An 18,098-nucleotide genomic window follows, 5' to 3' on the forward strand; every position below is an offset into this window, starting at 1 on the left:
AAGCACGGGTTGGACAAGTATATGAGTGGGATTGGGTGGTTATAGAATAGGAGCTGCCTCGTATGGGCCAATAGGCCTTCTGCAGTTACCTTTGTTCTTATGTTCTTATGTTCTTATGTGAATGGACATAACAAAGGGGATATTAATAGGGTATTAAAAGTATCAACACAAGACAGAACACGAAACAATGGGTATAAATTGGATAAGTTTAGATTTAGGAAAGACTTGGGTAAATACTGGTTTGGTAACAGGGTTGTTGTTTTGTGGAACCAATTACCGCGTAGCGTGCTGGAGGTTGGGACCCTCGATTGTTTCAAGCGCGGGTTGGACAAGTATACGAGTGGGATTGGGTGGTTATAAATAGGAGCTGCCTCGTATGGGCCAATAGGCCTTCTGCAGTTGCCTTTGTTCTTATGTTCTTATGTATCAACACAAGACAGAACATGAAACAATGGGTTTAAATGGGATAAGTTTAGATTTAGGAAAGACTTGGGTAATTGCTGGTTCGGTAACAGGGTTGTTGATTTGTGGAACCAATTACCGCGTTTTGTTGTGGAGGTGGGGTCCCTCGTTTGTTTCAAGCGTGGGTTGGACATGTATATGAGTGGGATTAGGTGGTTATAGATAAGAGCTGCCTTGTATGGGCCAATAGGTCTTCTGCAGTTACCTTTGTTCTTATGTTCTTGTGTTCTATTGTTTATATTTCCCTCCCGATTTTCGTATCGTCGGCAAATTTACAAATGTTGCTGCTTAAATCTAAATCGCTTATAAGATTCCTCTTTTAAGATTCCCCTCATAAGATTTCTCTTTTTAGGTTCGAATTTATAAGATTCCTTGATTCGTATGTATTTATATATATATATATATATATATATATATATATATATATATATATATATATATATATATATATATATATATATTAGCAGCTCCATATATATATATGGAGCTGCTAATATGTCCTCTGCAGATTCCTCTATTATTTGTTTTTTGATGCTACATTCAAGTGAGGTGTGGGAGTCAGGTGGGTATATAACTCATCATCAATCAAAATTCAGGCATAGTTTGTTTGCTCCCACACACAGATACCAACCTGTACTTGTCCCCCAACCACATAGATACCGTAGAAGATTGTAACATAAGATTTATAATTTATTATTCAGCATGGCACAGATGCCGGTAAAATCATCCATGTTTTTTGACTTGGTTGTGAAGGAAGAGGAACCCCCTACAGAAGCCAGCAATAATGACGAGGACATCGCGGCACAGATGCCGGTAAAGTCATCCATGTTTTTTGACTTGGTTGTGAAGGAAGAGGAAATCTCTACAGAAGCCAGCAATAATGACGAGGACATCGCGGCACCGATGCCGGAAAAATCATCCATGTTTTTTGACTTGGTTGTGAAGGAAGAGGAAACCCCTACAGAAGCCAGCAATAATGACGAGGACATCGCGGCACCGATGCCGGAAAAATCATCCATGTTTTTTGACTTGGTTGTGAAGGAAGAGGAAACCCCTACAGAAGCCAGCAATAATGACGAGGACATCGCGGACTATTACGACTGGAGAGAACTCTTTGCTCCTAGGAATGATCCCCCGTCTAAAGCTGTATCTCCTAGCCTAACCGAGATATTAAGGAATTTTAGACGGGAGTCGAGAAATCAGCCCATCCATGTACCACAGGAATCCAATAAGGAGTCCTACGCCGTCTTAGAGGCTGCCAGGTTCCAGCCTGCTGAATGCAGCCAAACATACTTACAGAAAAACAATGAAAAGTCCTACGATGTCATACAATCCTCCATGTCGTTTACTGTTCGTTCTGCGTTCATCAGTGAGCCTGTTAGTGTTGTTATTGGTGGGGCCAGTAATGTGGACGTTGTCCAAAGGAATGCGGACGAAGACTTGACAAGTGTGGACAAAGTGAAGGAGAGTAATGGCACAGTGAAGAAGAGTGCGCGCAATATCTGGAAGAGCAAAGCCGACAGACGTCGTTTACCATATCCTCTATTTAAGCCAGAAACTTTTGTCTCCTGTCCGTCTTGCGGTGTTTTAGTGGCCTCGAAAGGGCACCAATCGGCCCATGGTGCCCACAAATTTTTCCTATGTTCCTTCTGTGCTCCTAGGAATGATCCCCCGTCTAAAGCTGTATCTCCTAGCCTAACCGAGATATTAAGGAATTTTAGACGGGAGTCGAGAAATCAGCCCATCCATGTACCACAGGAATCCAAGATGCCGGAAAAATCATCCATGTTTTTTGACTTGGTTGTGAAGGAAGAGGAAACCTCTACAGAAGCCAGCAATAATGACGAGGACATCGCGGCACAGATGCCGGAAAAATCATCCATGTTTTTTGACTTGGTTGTGAAGGAAGAGGAAACCTCTACAGAAGCCAGCAATAATGACGAGGACATCGCGGCACAGATGCCGGAAAAATCATCCATGTTTTTTGACTTGCTTGTGAAGGAAGAGGAAACCCCTACAGAAGCCAGCAATAATGACGAGGACATCGGGGACCATTACGACTGGAGAGAACTCTTTGCTCCTAGGAATGATCCCCCGTCTAAAGCTGTATCTCCTAGCCTAACCGAGATATTAAGGAGTTTTAGACGGGAGTCGAGAAATCAGCCCATCCATGTACCACAGGAATCCAATAAGGAGTCCTACGCCGTCTTAGAGGCTGCCAGGTTCCAGCCTGCTGAATGCAGCCAAACATGCTTACAGAAAAACAATGAAAAGTCCTACGATGTCATACAAACCTCCATGTCGTTTGCTGTTCGTTCTGCGTTCATCAGTGAGCCTGTTAGTGTTGTTATTGGTGGGGCCAGTAATGTGGACGTTGTCCAAAGGAATGCGGACGAAGACTTGACAAGTGTGGACAAAGTGAAGGAGAGTAATGGCACAGTGAAGAAGAGTGCGCGCAATATCTGGAAGAGCAAAGCCGACAGACGTCGTTTACCATATCCTCTATTTAAGCCAGAAACTTTTGTCTCCTGTCCGTCTTGCGGTCTTTTAGTCGCCTCGAAAGGGCACCTACAGAGGCACCAATCGGCCCATGGTGCCCACAAATTTTTCCTATGTTCCTTCTGTGACTGTTCCTTTACACGGAGGGAGAAGCTGACAAAGCATCTAAAATGTGCTCATGCCCAATAATTCCTAAATCCAAGAGAAATAAACTACAGAAAAATTCATCGAAGTTTCAATAAATATCCCATTGATTCTACATTGATTAATGTAGCCAATGAAAAAAGACGAAGAGTTGGGGCTAACATGATCTCGTGGTCCATTCATCCACTTGTAAACCTCTATCATATCACCCCTAACTCTTCGCCTTTCCAGTGAATGCAATTTAGGCTCTGTTAACCTTTCTTCATATTAAAGATTTCTAATTTGGAGAATTAATTTTGTCATCCTTCGCTGGGCACGTTCAAGTGAATTTATATATCGATTCTATAGTACGGCAACTAAAACTGAACTGCATAATCTAAATGAGGCCCTAACCAGAGCAAGATATAGCTGAAGAACAGCTCAAGGTGTCTTGTTACTAACGCTTCGATTAATAAATCCTAGTATCCTATTGGTTTTATTACAAACATTCATGTATTGATCCTTTGGTTTTTAAATTCTTAGTAATCATAACTCCAGCAGATCCCTTTCGCACTCTCAACATCATCCAGCTCATATATTTTTTATATCATCTCAAAAGATACTCCAAATTTAACGTTTATCAGCATTAAACTGCATCTGCCAATCTTTTGTCCATTTCAAAGCCCTATTTAGATCAATTTGAAGTGATAGTGAATCATCTTCCATGTTGATTTTGCTACCGATTTTTTAATCATCGGCAAATGTTGTTACTCAAACCCGAATCTAAATCATTTATTTATATATTATAAACAATAGAGGTTCCAGAAGAAAGGGACCTTGAGGCACTCTACCTACACCATTTTCCCACCCAGACTAAACCCGATTTATACTAGCTCTCTCTTTCCTTTGGTATAGACATTATTTTAGTTTTTTGTAGGGATAATACCCTAATGCAAATTAATATAGCACGAACAATACCTAGAGTCTCCATCTTTTTAATCACTTTTGATACAGTAGTACTGTATCAAAAGCTTTGCTAAAGTCAAGGTACACATTACAATCCTTACCACTATCCTCAAGTATGCTGGAATATAAAGATTGCAAATTTGTTAAACTTGAATGGGCATTTCTAAAACCATGTTGCGACTAATTTATTAATTTATGTTATTCAAGCTGAAGATGAATTGTATTTGCAATCATCGATTCAAGTAATTTTCCCCCAATACACGTTAGGCTAATTGGTTTGACGCATGTGATCTATCTATCTTTCTCAAAAATTGGTACCATGTGGCACATTGCCTTTCTCTATTGATTTATTAGATATGGTAGATAGTGGCTCGCAAAGCTCCTCTTTGCATTCTTTAAGCACCCTGGCAAACACTTCATCCGGTCCTAGGGATTTTTTTGGTTTTAGTTTTACTATTTGTTTGCATACTCCCTGGTAACTGCTAAATTAGTCAACCTGTACTTGTCCCCAACCACATAGACTTGTTCTGCTGAAGGCATGTTGTTAAGTTTCTCTTTTGTAAATAATATAAGATACAGATTGTAAAAAAATTATTAAAAATACTACTCATATCTACGTCATTATCCGTTATTTAACCTGTCTCTGTTTTTAAATGACCTATCCTTTCCCAAATCTATGTTCGATATGAACAAAGTTCAAAAAATTAAAATTTAAAAAAAATATTTAGGATTTGTCTATGCTCGCCTTTCTATGCGAACGATAAAAGGAACATAGTTCCTTTTATCTTTCCTTATATCTTTTTTTAACATTTCCATCCAGTTATATGAATTCTTCTAATCTGATTTTCCTTTCTCCATTCTTACTCCTTTTGTACCACGCTCTCTTTTTACCTAAAAGGTTCTTCAGATCCTTTATTTTCCACTCTGTATCATTAGTACTCGATCTATTCAATTTGTATGGTATACTCCATTCATTTGCTTTGCTTAGAATATTAACTGGTTAGAAATGCAAAAAAAGAGAAAAGGAAAGCTAAAAGAAACTATGAAGTTCGCATAGCAGGGCAAGCAAAGACTAATCCTGAAGGTTTTATTTATATTGAACAAAGATTATGGAATGGATAGATCCATTAAAAACTGAGACAGATCAGATAACGGATAATGATGAACAGATGAGTAGTATTTTTAATAAATATTTTTATCTCTATATTTAATAGAGGAATTTAACAATATGCCTTCAGCCGATGTAATTAATGTAATTAAACATATAGTAAAACTCAAACCAAACAAATCCCCCGGGCCGGATGAAGTGTTTGCGAGGGTGCTTAAAGAATGCAAAGAAGAGCATTGCGAGCCATTATCTATCAAATTTAATAAATCAATAGTCAGGCAGAGTCCCAGAGACATGGAAGGTTGCTAATGTGGTACCAATTTTTAGGAAAAGGAGGTAGATCACATCACTTGCGCCAACCTATCAACCAGTTAGCTTACGTCTATGTGGGAAGGTTACTCGAATCGATAACTGCAAAAACAAATTGTTTATTATATATATAAATGACTTAGATTCAGGTTTGGGGAGCAACATTCGCAAATTTGCCGATGATATGAAAATCGGAAGGGAAATTAACACGGAGGACTCATTATCACCTCAAGTTGATCTATATAGGGTTTTTAAGTGGTCAAAAGTTTGGCAGTTTTTAAATAGGCAAAAGTCAAAAGATATTAATGCTGATAAATGTAAAGATTTGAGGTTAAGTAATGATAGTTACAAGATACGAGCTGGAAGGTGTTGAGATTGCGAAGTCGGATTGCAAAAGCGATCTGGGAGTTATGATTAGTAAGCATTTAAAACGCGAGTAAATAACATTTTAGATTTAGTGTTAACTAAATGGGTATGAATTGAATAAGTTTAGATTTAGGAAAGACTTGAGTAAATACTGGTTCAGTAACAGGGTTGTTGATTTGTGGAACCAATTGCCGTGTACCGTGGTGGAGGTGGGGTCCCTCGATTGTTTCAAGCGCGGGTTGGACAAGTATATGAGCGGGATTGGGTGGTTATAGATTGGAGCTGCCTCGTATGGGCCAATAGGCCTTCTTCAGTTACCTTTGTTGTTATGTTCTTATATGAAAGATTTCTAATTTGGGGAATTAACTTAGTCATCCTACGCTGGACACGTTCAAGTGAATTTATATCCATTCTATAATACGGCGACCAAAACTGAACTGCATAATCTAAATAGGGCCTAACCAGAGCAAGATATAGCTTAAGAACCACACCAGGTGTCTTGTTACTAAAGCTTCGATTAATATATCCCAGTGTCCTATTCGCCTTATTACGATCATTCATGCATTGATCCTTTTGTTCCTACTAATCATAACTCCCAGATCCCTTTCGCAATCCGACTTCGCAATCTCAACACCATCTAGCTCGTATCTTGTAACTCTATCATCATTACCTAGCTTCAGAACTTTACATTTATCAGCATTAAACTGCATTTGCCAATCCTTTGACCATTTCAAAACCCAATCTAGATCAACTTGAAGTGATAGTGAGTCCTCCTCTGAATTAATTTCCCTACCGATTTTCGTATCATCTACAAATTTGCAAATGTTGCTACTCAAACCTGAATCTAAATCATTTATATATATTATAAACAACAGAGGTCCCAGGACAGAGCCCTGAGGTACTCCACTAACAACATTATCCCACTCTGACTTAACCCCATTTATACTAACTCTCTGTTTCCTTTGGTATAGCCATGCCCTAATCCAAGTTAATATAGCACCCACAATACCATGAGCTCTTTTTTTTTAATTAGTCTTTCATGTGGCACTGTATCAAAAGCTTTGCTAAAGTCAAGGTACACAACATCACAATCCTTACCACTATCAACTGCCTCAACTATGCTGGAATAAAAAGTTAGCAAATTTGTTAAACATGAATGGCCATTTGTAAAACCATGTTGCGACTCATTCATTGGTGTTTTTCAAGATGGAGGCGAATTGTATTTGCTATTATAGATTCGAGTAACTTTCCCACAATAGACGTTAGGATAATTGGTCGATAGTTAGACGCAAGTGATCCATCTCCTTTCTTAAAAACTGGTATCACATTAGCAACTTTCCAAAACTCTGGCACTCTGCCTGACTCTATTGATTTATTAAATATGGTTGACAGTGGGTCACAAAGCTCCTCTTTGCATTCTTTAAGCACCCTGGCAAACACTTCATCCGGCCTTGGGGATTTGTTTGGTTTGAGTTTTACTATTTGTTTAAGAACATCCTCCCTGGTAACTGCTAAACTCGTCAACCTGTCCTCGTCCCCATCCACATAGACTTGTTAGGCTGAAGGCATATTGTTAAGTTCCTCTTTAGTAAATACAGATACAAAATATTTATTAAAAATACTACTCCTCTCTTCATCGCTATCTGTTATTTGACATGTCTCAGTTTTTAATGGACCTATCCTTTCCCTAGTCTTAGTATGATATAACTGAAAAAACTCTTTAGGATTTGTCTTTGCTTGCCCTGCTATGCGAACTTCATAGTTTCTTTTTGCTTTCCTTATCTCTTTTTTAACATTTCTAACCAGTTGTACGAATTCCTGTTCTAAAGTGACCTCCCCATTTTTAATCCTTTTGTACCACACTCTCTTTTTACCTATAAGGTTCTTCAAATTCTTTGTTATCCACTTTGGGTCATTAGTATTCGATCTATCCAATTTGTATGGTATACTACGTTCCTGTGCTTTGTTTAGAATATTCTTAAATAAGTTATATATTGAATCCACATCGAAATCCCCATTTACGTCACCTATCGCTGGGTTCATGTCTCGCTCCAAGACCGGCCCACACCCCATACCCAAGACTTTCCAATCAATTTGACCCAGAAAATTTCTTAGGCTATTAAAATCAGCTTTTCGAAAATCTGGCACTTTAACAGAATTTTCTCCTACTGGTCTATTCCATTCTATGCTAAATCTGATTTCTTTGTGATCACTGTGCCCTAGCTCACTCCCTAAGAACATAAGAACATAAGAACAAAGGTAACTGCAGAAGGCCTATTGGCCCATACGAGGCAGCTCCTATTCTATAACCACCCAATCCCACTCATATACTTGTCCAACCCGCGCTTGAAACAATCGAGGGACCCCACCTCCACCACGTTACGCGGCAATTGGTTCCACAAATCTACAACCCTGTTACTGAACCAGTATTTACCCAAGTCTTTCCTAAATCTAAACTTATCCAATTTATACCCATTGTTTCGTGTTCTGTCCTGTGTTGATACTTTTAATACCCTATTAATATCCCCTTTGTTATGTCCATTCACCCACTTGTAAACCTCTATCATGTCGCCCCTAACTCTTCGCCTTTCCAGTGAATGCAACTTAAGCTTTGTTAATCTTTCTTCATATGAAAGATTTCTAATTTGGGGAATTAACTTAGTCATCCTACGCTGGACACGTTCAAGTGAATTTATATCCATTCTATAATATGGCGACCAAAACTGAACTGCATAATCTAAATGGGGCCTAACTAGAGCAAGATATAGCTTGAGAACCACACCAGGTGTCTTGTTACTAACGCTGCGATTAATAAATCCAAGTGTCCGATTTGCCTTATTACGAACATTTATGCATTGATCCTTTTGTTTTAAATTCTTACTAATCATAACTCCCAGATCCCTTTCACAATCCGACTTCGCAATCACAACACCATCTAGCTCGTATCTAGTAACTCTATCATCATTACCTAACCTCAGAACTTTACATTTATCAGCATTAAACTGCATCTGCCAATCCTTTGACCATTTCAAAACCCTATCTAGATCAACTTGAAGTGATAGTGAGTCCTCCTCCGAATTAATTTCCCTACCGATTTTCGTATCATCGGCAAATTTGCAAATGTTGCTACTCAAACCTGAATCTAAATCATTTATATATATTATAAACAACAGAGGTCCCAGGACAGAGCCTTGAGGCACTCCACTTACAACATTTTCCCACTCTGACTTGATTCCATTTATACTAACTCTCTGTTTCCTTTGGTATAGCCATGCCCTAATCCAGCTTAATATAGCACCCCCAATACCATGAGACTCTATTTTTTTAATCAGTCTTTCATGTGGCACTGTATCAAAAGCTTTGCTAAAGTCAAGGTATACAACATCGCAATCCTTACCACTATCAACTGCCTCAACAATGCTAGAATAAAAAGATAACAAATTTGTTAAACATGAACGGCCATTTATAAAACCATGTTGCGACTCAATTATTAATTTATGTTTTTCAAGATGAAGACGAATTTTATTTGCTATTATAGATTCGAGTAACTTTCCCACAATAGACGTTAGGCTAATTGGTCGATAGTTAGACGCAAGTGATCTATCTCCTTTCTTAAAAACTGGTATCACATTAGCAACTTTCCAAAACTCTGGCACTCTGCCTGACTCTATTGATTTATTAAATATGGTTGACAGTGGGTCACAAAGCTCCTCTTTGCATTCTTTAAGCACCCTAGCAAACACTTCATCCGGCCCTGGGGATTTGTTTGGTTTGAGTTTTACTATTTGTTTAAGAACATCCTCCCTGGTAACTGCTAAACTCGTCAACCTGTCCTCGTCCCCACCCACATAGACTTGTTCGGCTGAAGGCATATTGTTAAGTTCCTCTTTAGTAAATACAGATACAAAATATTTATTAAAAATACTACTCATCTCTTCATCACTATCTGTTATTTGACCTGTCTCAGTTTTTAATGGACCTATCCTTTCCCTAGTCTTAGTACGATATAACTGAAAAAACCCTTTAGGATTTGTCTTTGCTTGCCCTGCTATGCGAACTTCATAGTTTCTTTTTGCTTTCCTTATCTCTTTTTTAACATTTCTAACCAGTTGTACGAATTCCTGTTCTAAAGTGACCTCCCCATTTTTAATCCTTTTGTACCAAGCTCTCTTTTTACCTATAAGGTTCTTCAAATTCTTTGTTATCCACTTTGGGTCATTAGTATACTAATAATTTCGATGTCATTAATTTGGGTTTCCCTGTTAGTTAACACTATATCTAAAATATTATTTTCCCGTGTTGGTTCCTTAATGTGTTGCGTAAGAAAGCAATCGTCAATTAATTCTAGAAAATCTGCTTCACTATTCCCTGTTTTGTTCAACCAGTTAATTCCGCTAAAATTAAAGTCACCCATGACATTAATACTGTTAGATCTAGATGCTCTAGATATTTCATCCCGTAGGTGCTTTGTTTCCATTATGTTTAAATTTGGTGGTCTATATATAACTCCTATTATAATATTATTAGCTTTTTCGTTTAATTCTATCCAAATAGTTTGTGTGTGGCTCAATTTTGATTCCCTCTTTGAGACTACATTTCAAATTGTCCCTAACATATATGGCTACTCCACCTCCTCGTCTAATATATCTGTCTGTGTGAAATAGTTTAAATCCATTTATTTGATATTCAGCTAATAGTTCTCTATTTTCTACATTCATCCACGTTTCGGTAAGTGCAATAATATCTATTTTTTCTGTGCAGACAAGAGCATTTAATTCGTTAATTTTATTTCTTAGACTTTTACTGTTAGTGTAATATACCCTAAGTGAATTGTTATTTTGAGGCCCTTCTCTTTCTCTGATCATTTTGCCAATTCCTTTCTCCCACAAACACATACTTTTATTACCTCCTTCCTCCAAATCAATTCCCATACCTCTATCTACTAATAGTTTAAACCCAAACACTTCTAACCACTTCCAACGAGTTCGCAACAGCAACAACCCCAGCTCTCGATAGATGCACCCCATCACGAGCATACATTTCATTTCTTCCATAGAAGTGTTCCCAGTTGTCTATGAAAGATATTGCATTTGATTTACAATATCTTTCCAGCCGACAATTGACACCAAGTGCCCTCGATATCCATTCATTTCCCACTCCCTTTCTTGGAAGAATCCCACATATGATCGGGATTCCTCCCTTGCTCCTAACTAATTCTATGGCTGTTTTATACCTCTTAATCAGTTCCTCACTCCTAACTCGACCAACATCATTTCCTCCCACACTAATGCAAATAATGGGATTTTTCTCATTTCCAGCCATAATATCATTCACGTTGTTTATAATATCACCAATGCCAGCTCCGGGATAGCAAACCCTTAACCTGTTCCCCCTATCTCTAGCACAAAACGTTCTATCCAAATACCTTATCTGGGAATCTCCCACAACTAAGGTTTGCTTAGGTACTTCCTTTACTCTCTGAGGGGCCTGCGTTTCCTTGCTCTTCGTTGCTTTCCCTTTTTCGCGATCCGCAGTCTCACCACAGCACTCGTCCTCCAAAACGTCAAATGAATTAGAAGTTGCTATGACGTTTGAAGGCGGCTTTATCAAAGTCTTCTTAAGGCCCCTGTCTTTCACAACTCTCCAAGACGAGGTCCCTTTACTACTGATCTCCTCCTTCGTTACTTCTCGTTGTTCTTTCAGCTGACGCACCTCCTCCCGCAGAGAGTCCAACTCTGTCCTCAGGGCTCCCACTAGAGTCACCAGGACCTTCACTAAAACTTCCATATTGCTATGATAATATAACAACACTCAGGAGCTCCGGTTAACACACCCTCTCACTGAGACTATCTGCGCCTGAATGGATATAAATTTACTTGAACGTGCCCAGCGTAGGATGACTAAGTTAATTCCCCAAATTAGAAATCTTTCATATGAAGAAAGATTAACAAAGCTTAAGTTGCATTCACTGGAAAGGCGAAGAGTTAGGGGTGACATGATAGAGGCTTACAAGTGGATGAATGGACATAACAGGGGGAATATTAATAGGGTATTAAAAATATCAACACAAGACAGAACACGAAACAATGGGTATAAATTGGATAAGTTTAGATTTAGGACAGACTTGGGTAAATACTGGTTCAGTAACAGGGTTGTTGATTTGTGGAACCAAATGCCGCGTATCGTGGTGGATGTGGGGTCCCTCGATTATTTCAAGCTCGGGTTGGACATGTATATGAGTGGGATTGGGTGGTTATAGATAGGAGCTGCCTCGTATGGGCCAATAGGCCTTCTGCAGTTACCTTTGTTCTTATGTTCTTACGTTCTTATGTTCTTTTGTACCACGCTCTCTTTTTACCTATAAAGTTCTTCAGGTCCTTTGTTAACCACTTTGGATCATTAGTATTCGATCTATTCAATTTATATGGTATACTATTTTCCTGGGCTTTGCTTAGAATATTTTTAAATAGGTTATATTTTGAATCCACATCGAAATCCCCTTTTCCGTCACTGGTCGCTGGGTTCACGTCTAGCCCACACTCCATCCCCAAGACATTCCAATCTATTTTACCCAAAAAATTTCTTAGGCTATTGAAATCAGCTTTCGAAAATCAGGCACTTTAACAGAATTTTCTCCTACAGATCTATATATTCATTATTATTATTCATAAATTCGTTAATCATTACTATCCCTGACAACATTGTATTCCTCAATTAGGAAGTAGTCAGGTGTTAAACATTATTTACGGCAGTAGAATACTTGCCAAACACAATTTATAAACTTGTGTTCATTAAATTTCTTATACACGTATTTCTTACAAGTGTATATATTATATAAAATTACAAAAATCCCCCAAAACATAGCACTATTTTAAGCATTATTGCACCACATTTATTGTAGTTATGCCAACCCAGCAGAGGTAGGATATTTTTGACTGCAATTGTACAGAGATTTGTACAAATTCAGCCTTAACCATTAGCTGCATTAATAGGTAGAATTATTACCTAACTAGTACTATGTTAGACAGTACTGATGTATTATTATTTAACACTAGATGTACCCGGCCACGCGTTGCTGTGGCTCAGCAACGCATGTGTGTTGCTGAGCCACAGCAACCTTCACCTGTCACCCAGTCCTCCCCACCATTCACCCCCCCCCCACTCCCCCTTCCCCTTGTCCTCCAAACCATTCCTCACTCCTCTCTCCCCTCTTCCTCCCTACCATTCCCTACTCCCCCATCCCCTCATCTTCCCAATCATTCCTCACTCCCTTGTCCCTTTCCCCCCCCCCCATGATCCCCCACTCCAGCATCCCCTCACCCTCCTAACCATTCCCTCGTCCTCCCCACTATCTCCCACTCCCCCGTCCCCTTGTCCTCCCCACTATCTCCCACTCCCCCGTCCCCTTGTCCTCCCTACCATCCCCCTCCCCCATCATCCCTACTATCCCCCACTCCCCTATCCCCGTGTCCTCAGCACCATTCTCCATTCCCCTGTCCCCTCGTCCCCAACTCCCCTTTCCCCTCGTCCTTCCCCACTATTACCCCTCCCCCACTATTACCCCCTCCCCTATCCCCACGTCCTTCCCACCATTCTCCACTCCCTCGTCTGATGATCAAATGATCTGATGTTCCCATCAGAAAATTGAGAACATCAAATGATCTGGGGCTAGATTCACGAAGAAGTTATGCAAACACTTACAAAGCTGAACATCTTTTTATCAAACTTTGGCAGCGTTGTTTACAATTATTAAACAGTTAATGAGCTCCAAAGCACCAGGAGGCTGTTTATAACAATAACAACAGTTGATTGGCAAGTTTTCATGCTTGTAAACTGTTTAAAAATGTAATCAAAGCCATTAAAGATTGAGGAATGATGTACACGTTCGTAAGTACTTGGGTAACTGCTTCGTGAATCTGGCCCCAGATTTACCCATCACTGAAATATAAGAAAAAAGTTAAAAAAACGAAATGAAAAAAAAAACTGTACTCGCAAAATGAACAGTATGGTAAACAAACAGCTCAATTCCAATGTAATGTCACACAAAATAGTTAAATCAAAATGAAAATAAATCGAAATCTATGAAAATTCAATATATCAATGAAATCGGAAACATTGAAATGGAATCGTAACATAATGAGTATAGTGTGTGTTGGTCTTATGTGCAACAGATGGCGCTGTTTTTCAAAAACGGACGTTTTTACCTGTCACAGGGGCAATTATCTATATTGTCTATATAGCTATCTATATAGTAGGTATATAAAAACACGCGCGTGTTCAAATGGAACATTGTGTCAAAATTTCAAATCAATCGGTGAAGAACTTTCGGAGATTACAGCATGTGTTGCTCTTACGTCCAGCAGATGGCGCTGTTTTTCAAAAACACATTTTTTCCTGTCACATGTGAAGCATGTATATAGTAGGTATATAAAAAGACACGCCTATTTCGAATGCAACATTGTGTCAAAGTTTCAAAGAAATCGGTAAAGAGGTTTTGAACATTTCCCTCACATGAAAACACATGGAAAAACACAGTTTAAAAAAAGAAACATGTTTTTACCATCACAGATGTGATATCTATATAGTATGTATATAAATCAAATCAAATCAAATGTTTATTTTGGTAAGGTACATATATACAAGAGATTTTACAAAGAGTGATGGATTTATAGAGGGCTATTACATACAATGCCTAAAGCCACTATTACGCAAAGCGTTTCGGGCATGAAAAACTTAAATGACTAAAGCTTAATACTAATTGAGCATAAAGAATAAAATGAGTTGAGAACAAATAAAAAAAGAGATAAAAAGGGGGGGAACATGGCTGAAAAAGCAGCACAAATACAATTCTGTCGACAAACAGCGCCATTTAAAAAAAGAACAGACATTGGTTGACAATAGAGGGGTAAGGTAGGTTACAGGGAATTTATTAGGTATAGCTTCGTTTTTATCTTAAACAGGTTGAGAGAGGTACAGTTTTTAACATGGTTGGGAAGGTCATTCCACATTCTGGGTCCCTTGATTTGTAGAGCATTTCTAGTTTGATTAAGCCGTACTCTAGGAATATCAAAACTGTATTTATTTCTGGTGTGGTGCTCATGGGTTCTGTTACAACCTTCTATGAAGCTTTTGAGGTCAGGATTGGCATTACAGTTCAGCGTTTTATATATGTATAATACACATGAGAGAATGTGCAGTGACTTAATATCTAACATATTCAGAGATTTGCGTAGGGGTACCGAGTGATGTCTGGGGACAGAGTTGGATATTGTCCTAATAGCAGCTTTGTGTTGAGTAATTAGAGGACGTAAATGATTTTGGGTAGTAGAACCCCAAGCACAAATACCATAGTTGAGATATGGATAGATGAGGGAGTAATAGAGAGTCACCAGGGCAGGGCGGGGTACATAATATCTGATTTTAGAAAAAATGCCAACAGTTTTTGAAACTTTTTTTTGATATATTTAGAATGTGTCCCTGGAAATTCAGCTTGTGGTCAATGAGAATGCCAAGGAATTTGCCATCTAATTTGTTACAAATTTGGGTATTGTTTATTTTGAGATTTATTTCATTAGAGGATTTATTGCCAAACAGAATAAAGAAAGTTTTGTCAATGTTAAGGGTGAGTTTGTTGGCAGTTAGCCAAAGATGGACTTTATTTAGCTCAGTATTTACTGTGGCATTTAGAGCAAGGGGGTCAGGACTGGAGTAAATGAAGGTTGTGTCGTCAGCAAACTGAATTGGTTTGAGGTGTTGGGAGGCATTTGGAAGGTCATTAATGTAGCTGAGAAAGAGGAGAGGGCCAAGTATAAAAACTTGCTTGGATGCGAATGGAACGTTGTGTGAAAATTTCAATGCATCGGTGAAGAACTTTCGGAGATTATCGATTATGAACAAACGAACATTTCCATTTTTATTTATATAGATTGTGCTGACCCTAAGTAGGGTGGGACCATAACTATTAATAGCATTTATCATTATTTCATGTATTCTTTGAGTGTTACTGAATGTCACTATATCCATCCAAAGTCGATAATGAAGAGCTAAGCCGAGGAAATCCCATAGTGATATTCAAGTACTACTCAAATCTTAGTTCCTCCTTTTAGGTAGGTAGCTAACCTCAAAACGAGGTAAATTACAATCAGCTTATTCAAGAATATATTAGGCTGTTAATAACCATACCTGCTACATATATGAGCAAGTACCATAGCTTTCCAAGTAGCTATATAAACCGTATAAGGCTCAAACCCATAGCTGACATGGCTACTCCAGAAACAACTCGGAGAATCTTGAAAGGTTTTGAAAGTCACTTATCACGACTATTTTACAAATGTGATGACTGGTTAGGAACTAACCCAGTTAATATTTCCAGGCTAAGAGTTTCCACAAACATGGCTAGCAAAATAATATGACCAAGTAAAGGATATAATCGAGTCTTATAGGAACATACTCCTTGTCAGTGATACTGACCCAGACGAATTGAGTCTAATTGACTCTGACCTTTCTGACTATGAAGACAAAATTCAGGCCAAGTTAGATCATTATTACAAAATGCTTGCAATAGCAAATGTTCCTGCTGGAGCAGGACATTTTTATAGTTTACCTATACCCAAGCAAGCACTCAGCTCAAATGAAATACACGAGCTACCTCAAAATGAGGAGATTCCTCTAATTAAACTAGATCCTTATACTGGATCCATAATTGTTCAACCTTAATTTTCTACAGTCTCATCTAATACAACTTCGCATAATGATTCATTCACAGAGTCTGATCAATTTTCAGACAGATCATCTCAATATTCACTGGATTCTATAAATTCAATACATGAGGCTACTGAATTAACCAGTCTCTCACATGAACCCAGAGAAACAAGTGAAGCTGCAGATGAAACTCCAAGTGAAGCTGCAACAGACAGTGGAACTGAAACAGAAGATGAAGAGGCAGCTGAAGCTATAATAAAGGCTGAAGCTGTAATTAAAGCTGAGGCTAAACAAGAAGCCTTAAGCAAAATTTGTGATAGTCTTAATTGCTCACACCAGGCTCCTAGAGTTGATGCTGAACTCATTAGCATCAATCAAGCCATCCAGCTCTCTAAAGGAAGTGCTGACAATGAGAAGACTATCATAAATCTCGTACACCAATTACTAGACTTACCTCAACCAGATCAATCAGTTGACTCCTTACAAGCTTTTAGTTTTCAGCTTGAGTCACTGTTAAATTCCTTCAGCAAGGAGGTGGATCACCCCATTGCTGAGTGAATAACTAAAATTATCATCCAGAGAAAATTGTCTGGTGAGGTACTCAATGAATTATATACATACCAGAATGGTAATGTCCTGTCAATGCAGTATATATTTGCAGGTTTGCATAATATAATTAATAATCAAGCAAACCAGGCACTTAATGCCTATTCTGAATCCACAGAAACTGTACCCATATTAGGTTCCTTACCTGAAACTACTAAAGTGACACAGTCATTTGGTAACAAGGGTACTACTAATCAATGTAATAACAACAGGTCAAACATTGATTCATCAGTAAGACGTACGAGCCCTACATGAGATCTAAGAGTCTAACTGTTAGAGTCCAAGTTGCTCCCCAGAGTACAACAATTACTCAAAAGAGTTAACCAAACACGTCCACCCCGAGTTGGAAGAATCAAAACAACAGGCAAATGCAAACAGCAAAACCTTCCTAACCTGCAGTTGCACCTAAACCGGTGACCCCTAAATGAACTGTAGGATGGGGATTATGTTTGTTTTGTAATCAAAAACATTCCTTGTACAAATGTACTAATTATTCTAATAGAGACACACGAGTCAGATGACTCAGTTACACAAATGTACTAGGTGTCTCAAACCGCATAATACTCCCAGCTGTGAAGCCCCACCGAACACCTGCAATAGATTTAGAAGGGGTAAACATCATGCTGTACTGTGCAAATTTAAAAAAAAAAAATATTTCAATCCTAGAATGGGAAGTAGAGAATCTACACAAGTACAGTGCTGCAAGGTGCGAGAAGTTACAGCGTAATATCACTAGGGTCTGAAGTGTATGCAACCTTGCCCACTGCCCAACTTCAAGTAAAGAATAAAGGGACCAAGATTACCACTCGTGGACTATTTGATCAAGGATCCCAGAAAACTTTCATTACTCAGAAAGCGGCAGAGACACTTAATATAAAACCAATCACACAGGTAAAATTAAACCTGTCCGGGTTCATGATAAATCGAGAACCCAAGAATATTTAGTAGTTCAACAGCT

At 38.6% G+C, this 18,098-nt stretch overlaps 1 protein-coding gene across 1 annotated transcript; it reads left to right on the forward strand.

Annotated features, from left to right (window-relative positions):
• Nucleotides 1-1,164: 1,164 nt before the first annotated feature.
• Nucleotides 1,165-17,092, forward strand: LOC138356985 (nucleolar protein dao-5-like). The gene is made up of 2 exons (XM_069313516.1): nt 1,165-2,911; nt 16,560-17,092. Exons 1-2 carry the CDS (start codon nt 1,165-1,167, stop codon nt 17,090-17,092), a joined length of 2,280 nt encoding a protein of 759 aa, XP_069169617.1.
• The last annotated feature ends 1,006 nt before the right edge of the window (nt 17,093-18,098 follow it).

This window comes from Procambarus clarkii, chromosome 75 (assembly GCF_040958095.1).
Source record: "Procambarus clarkii isolate CNS0578487 chromosome 75, FALCON_Pclarkii_2.0, whole genome shotgun sequence".
Taxonomy (NCBI): Eukaryota; Metazoa; Arthropoda; class Malacostraca; order Decapoda; family Cambaridae; genus Procambarus; species Procambarus clarkii.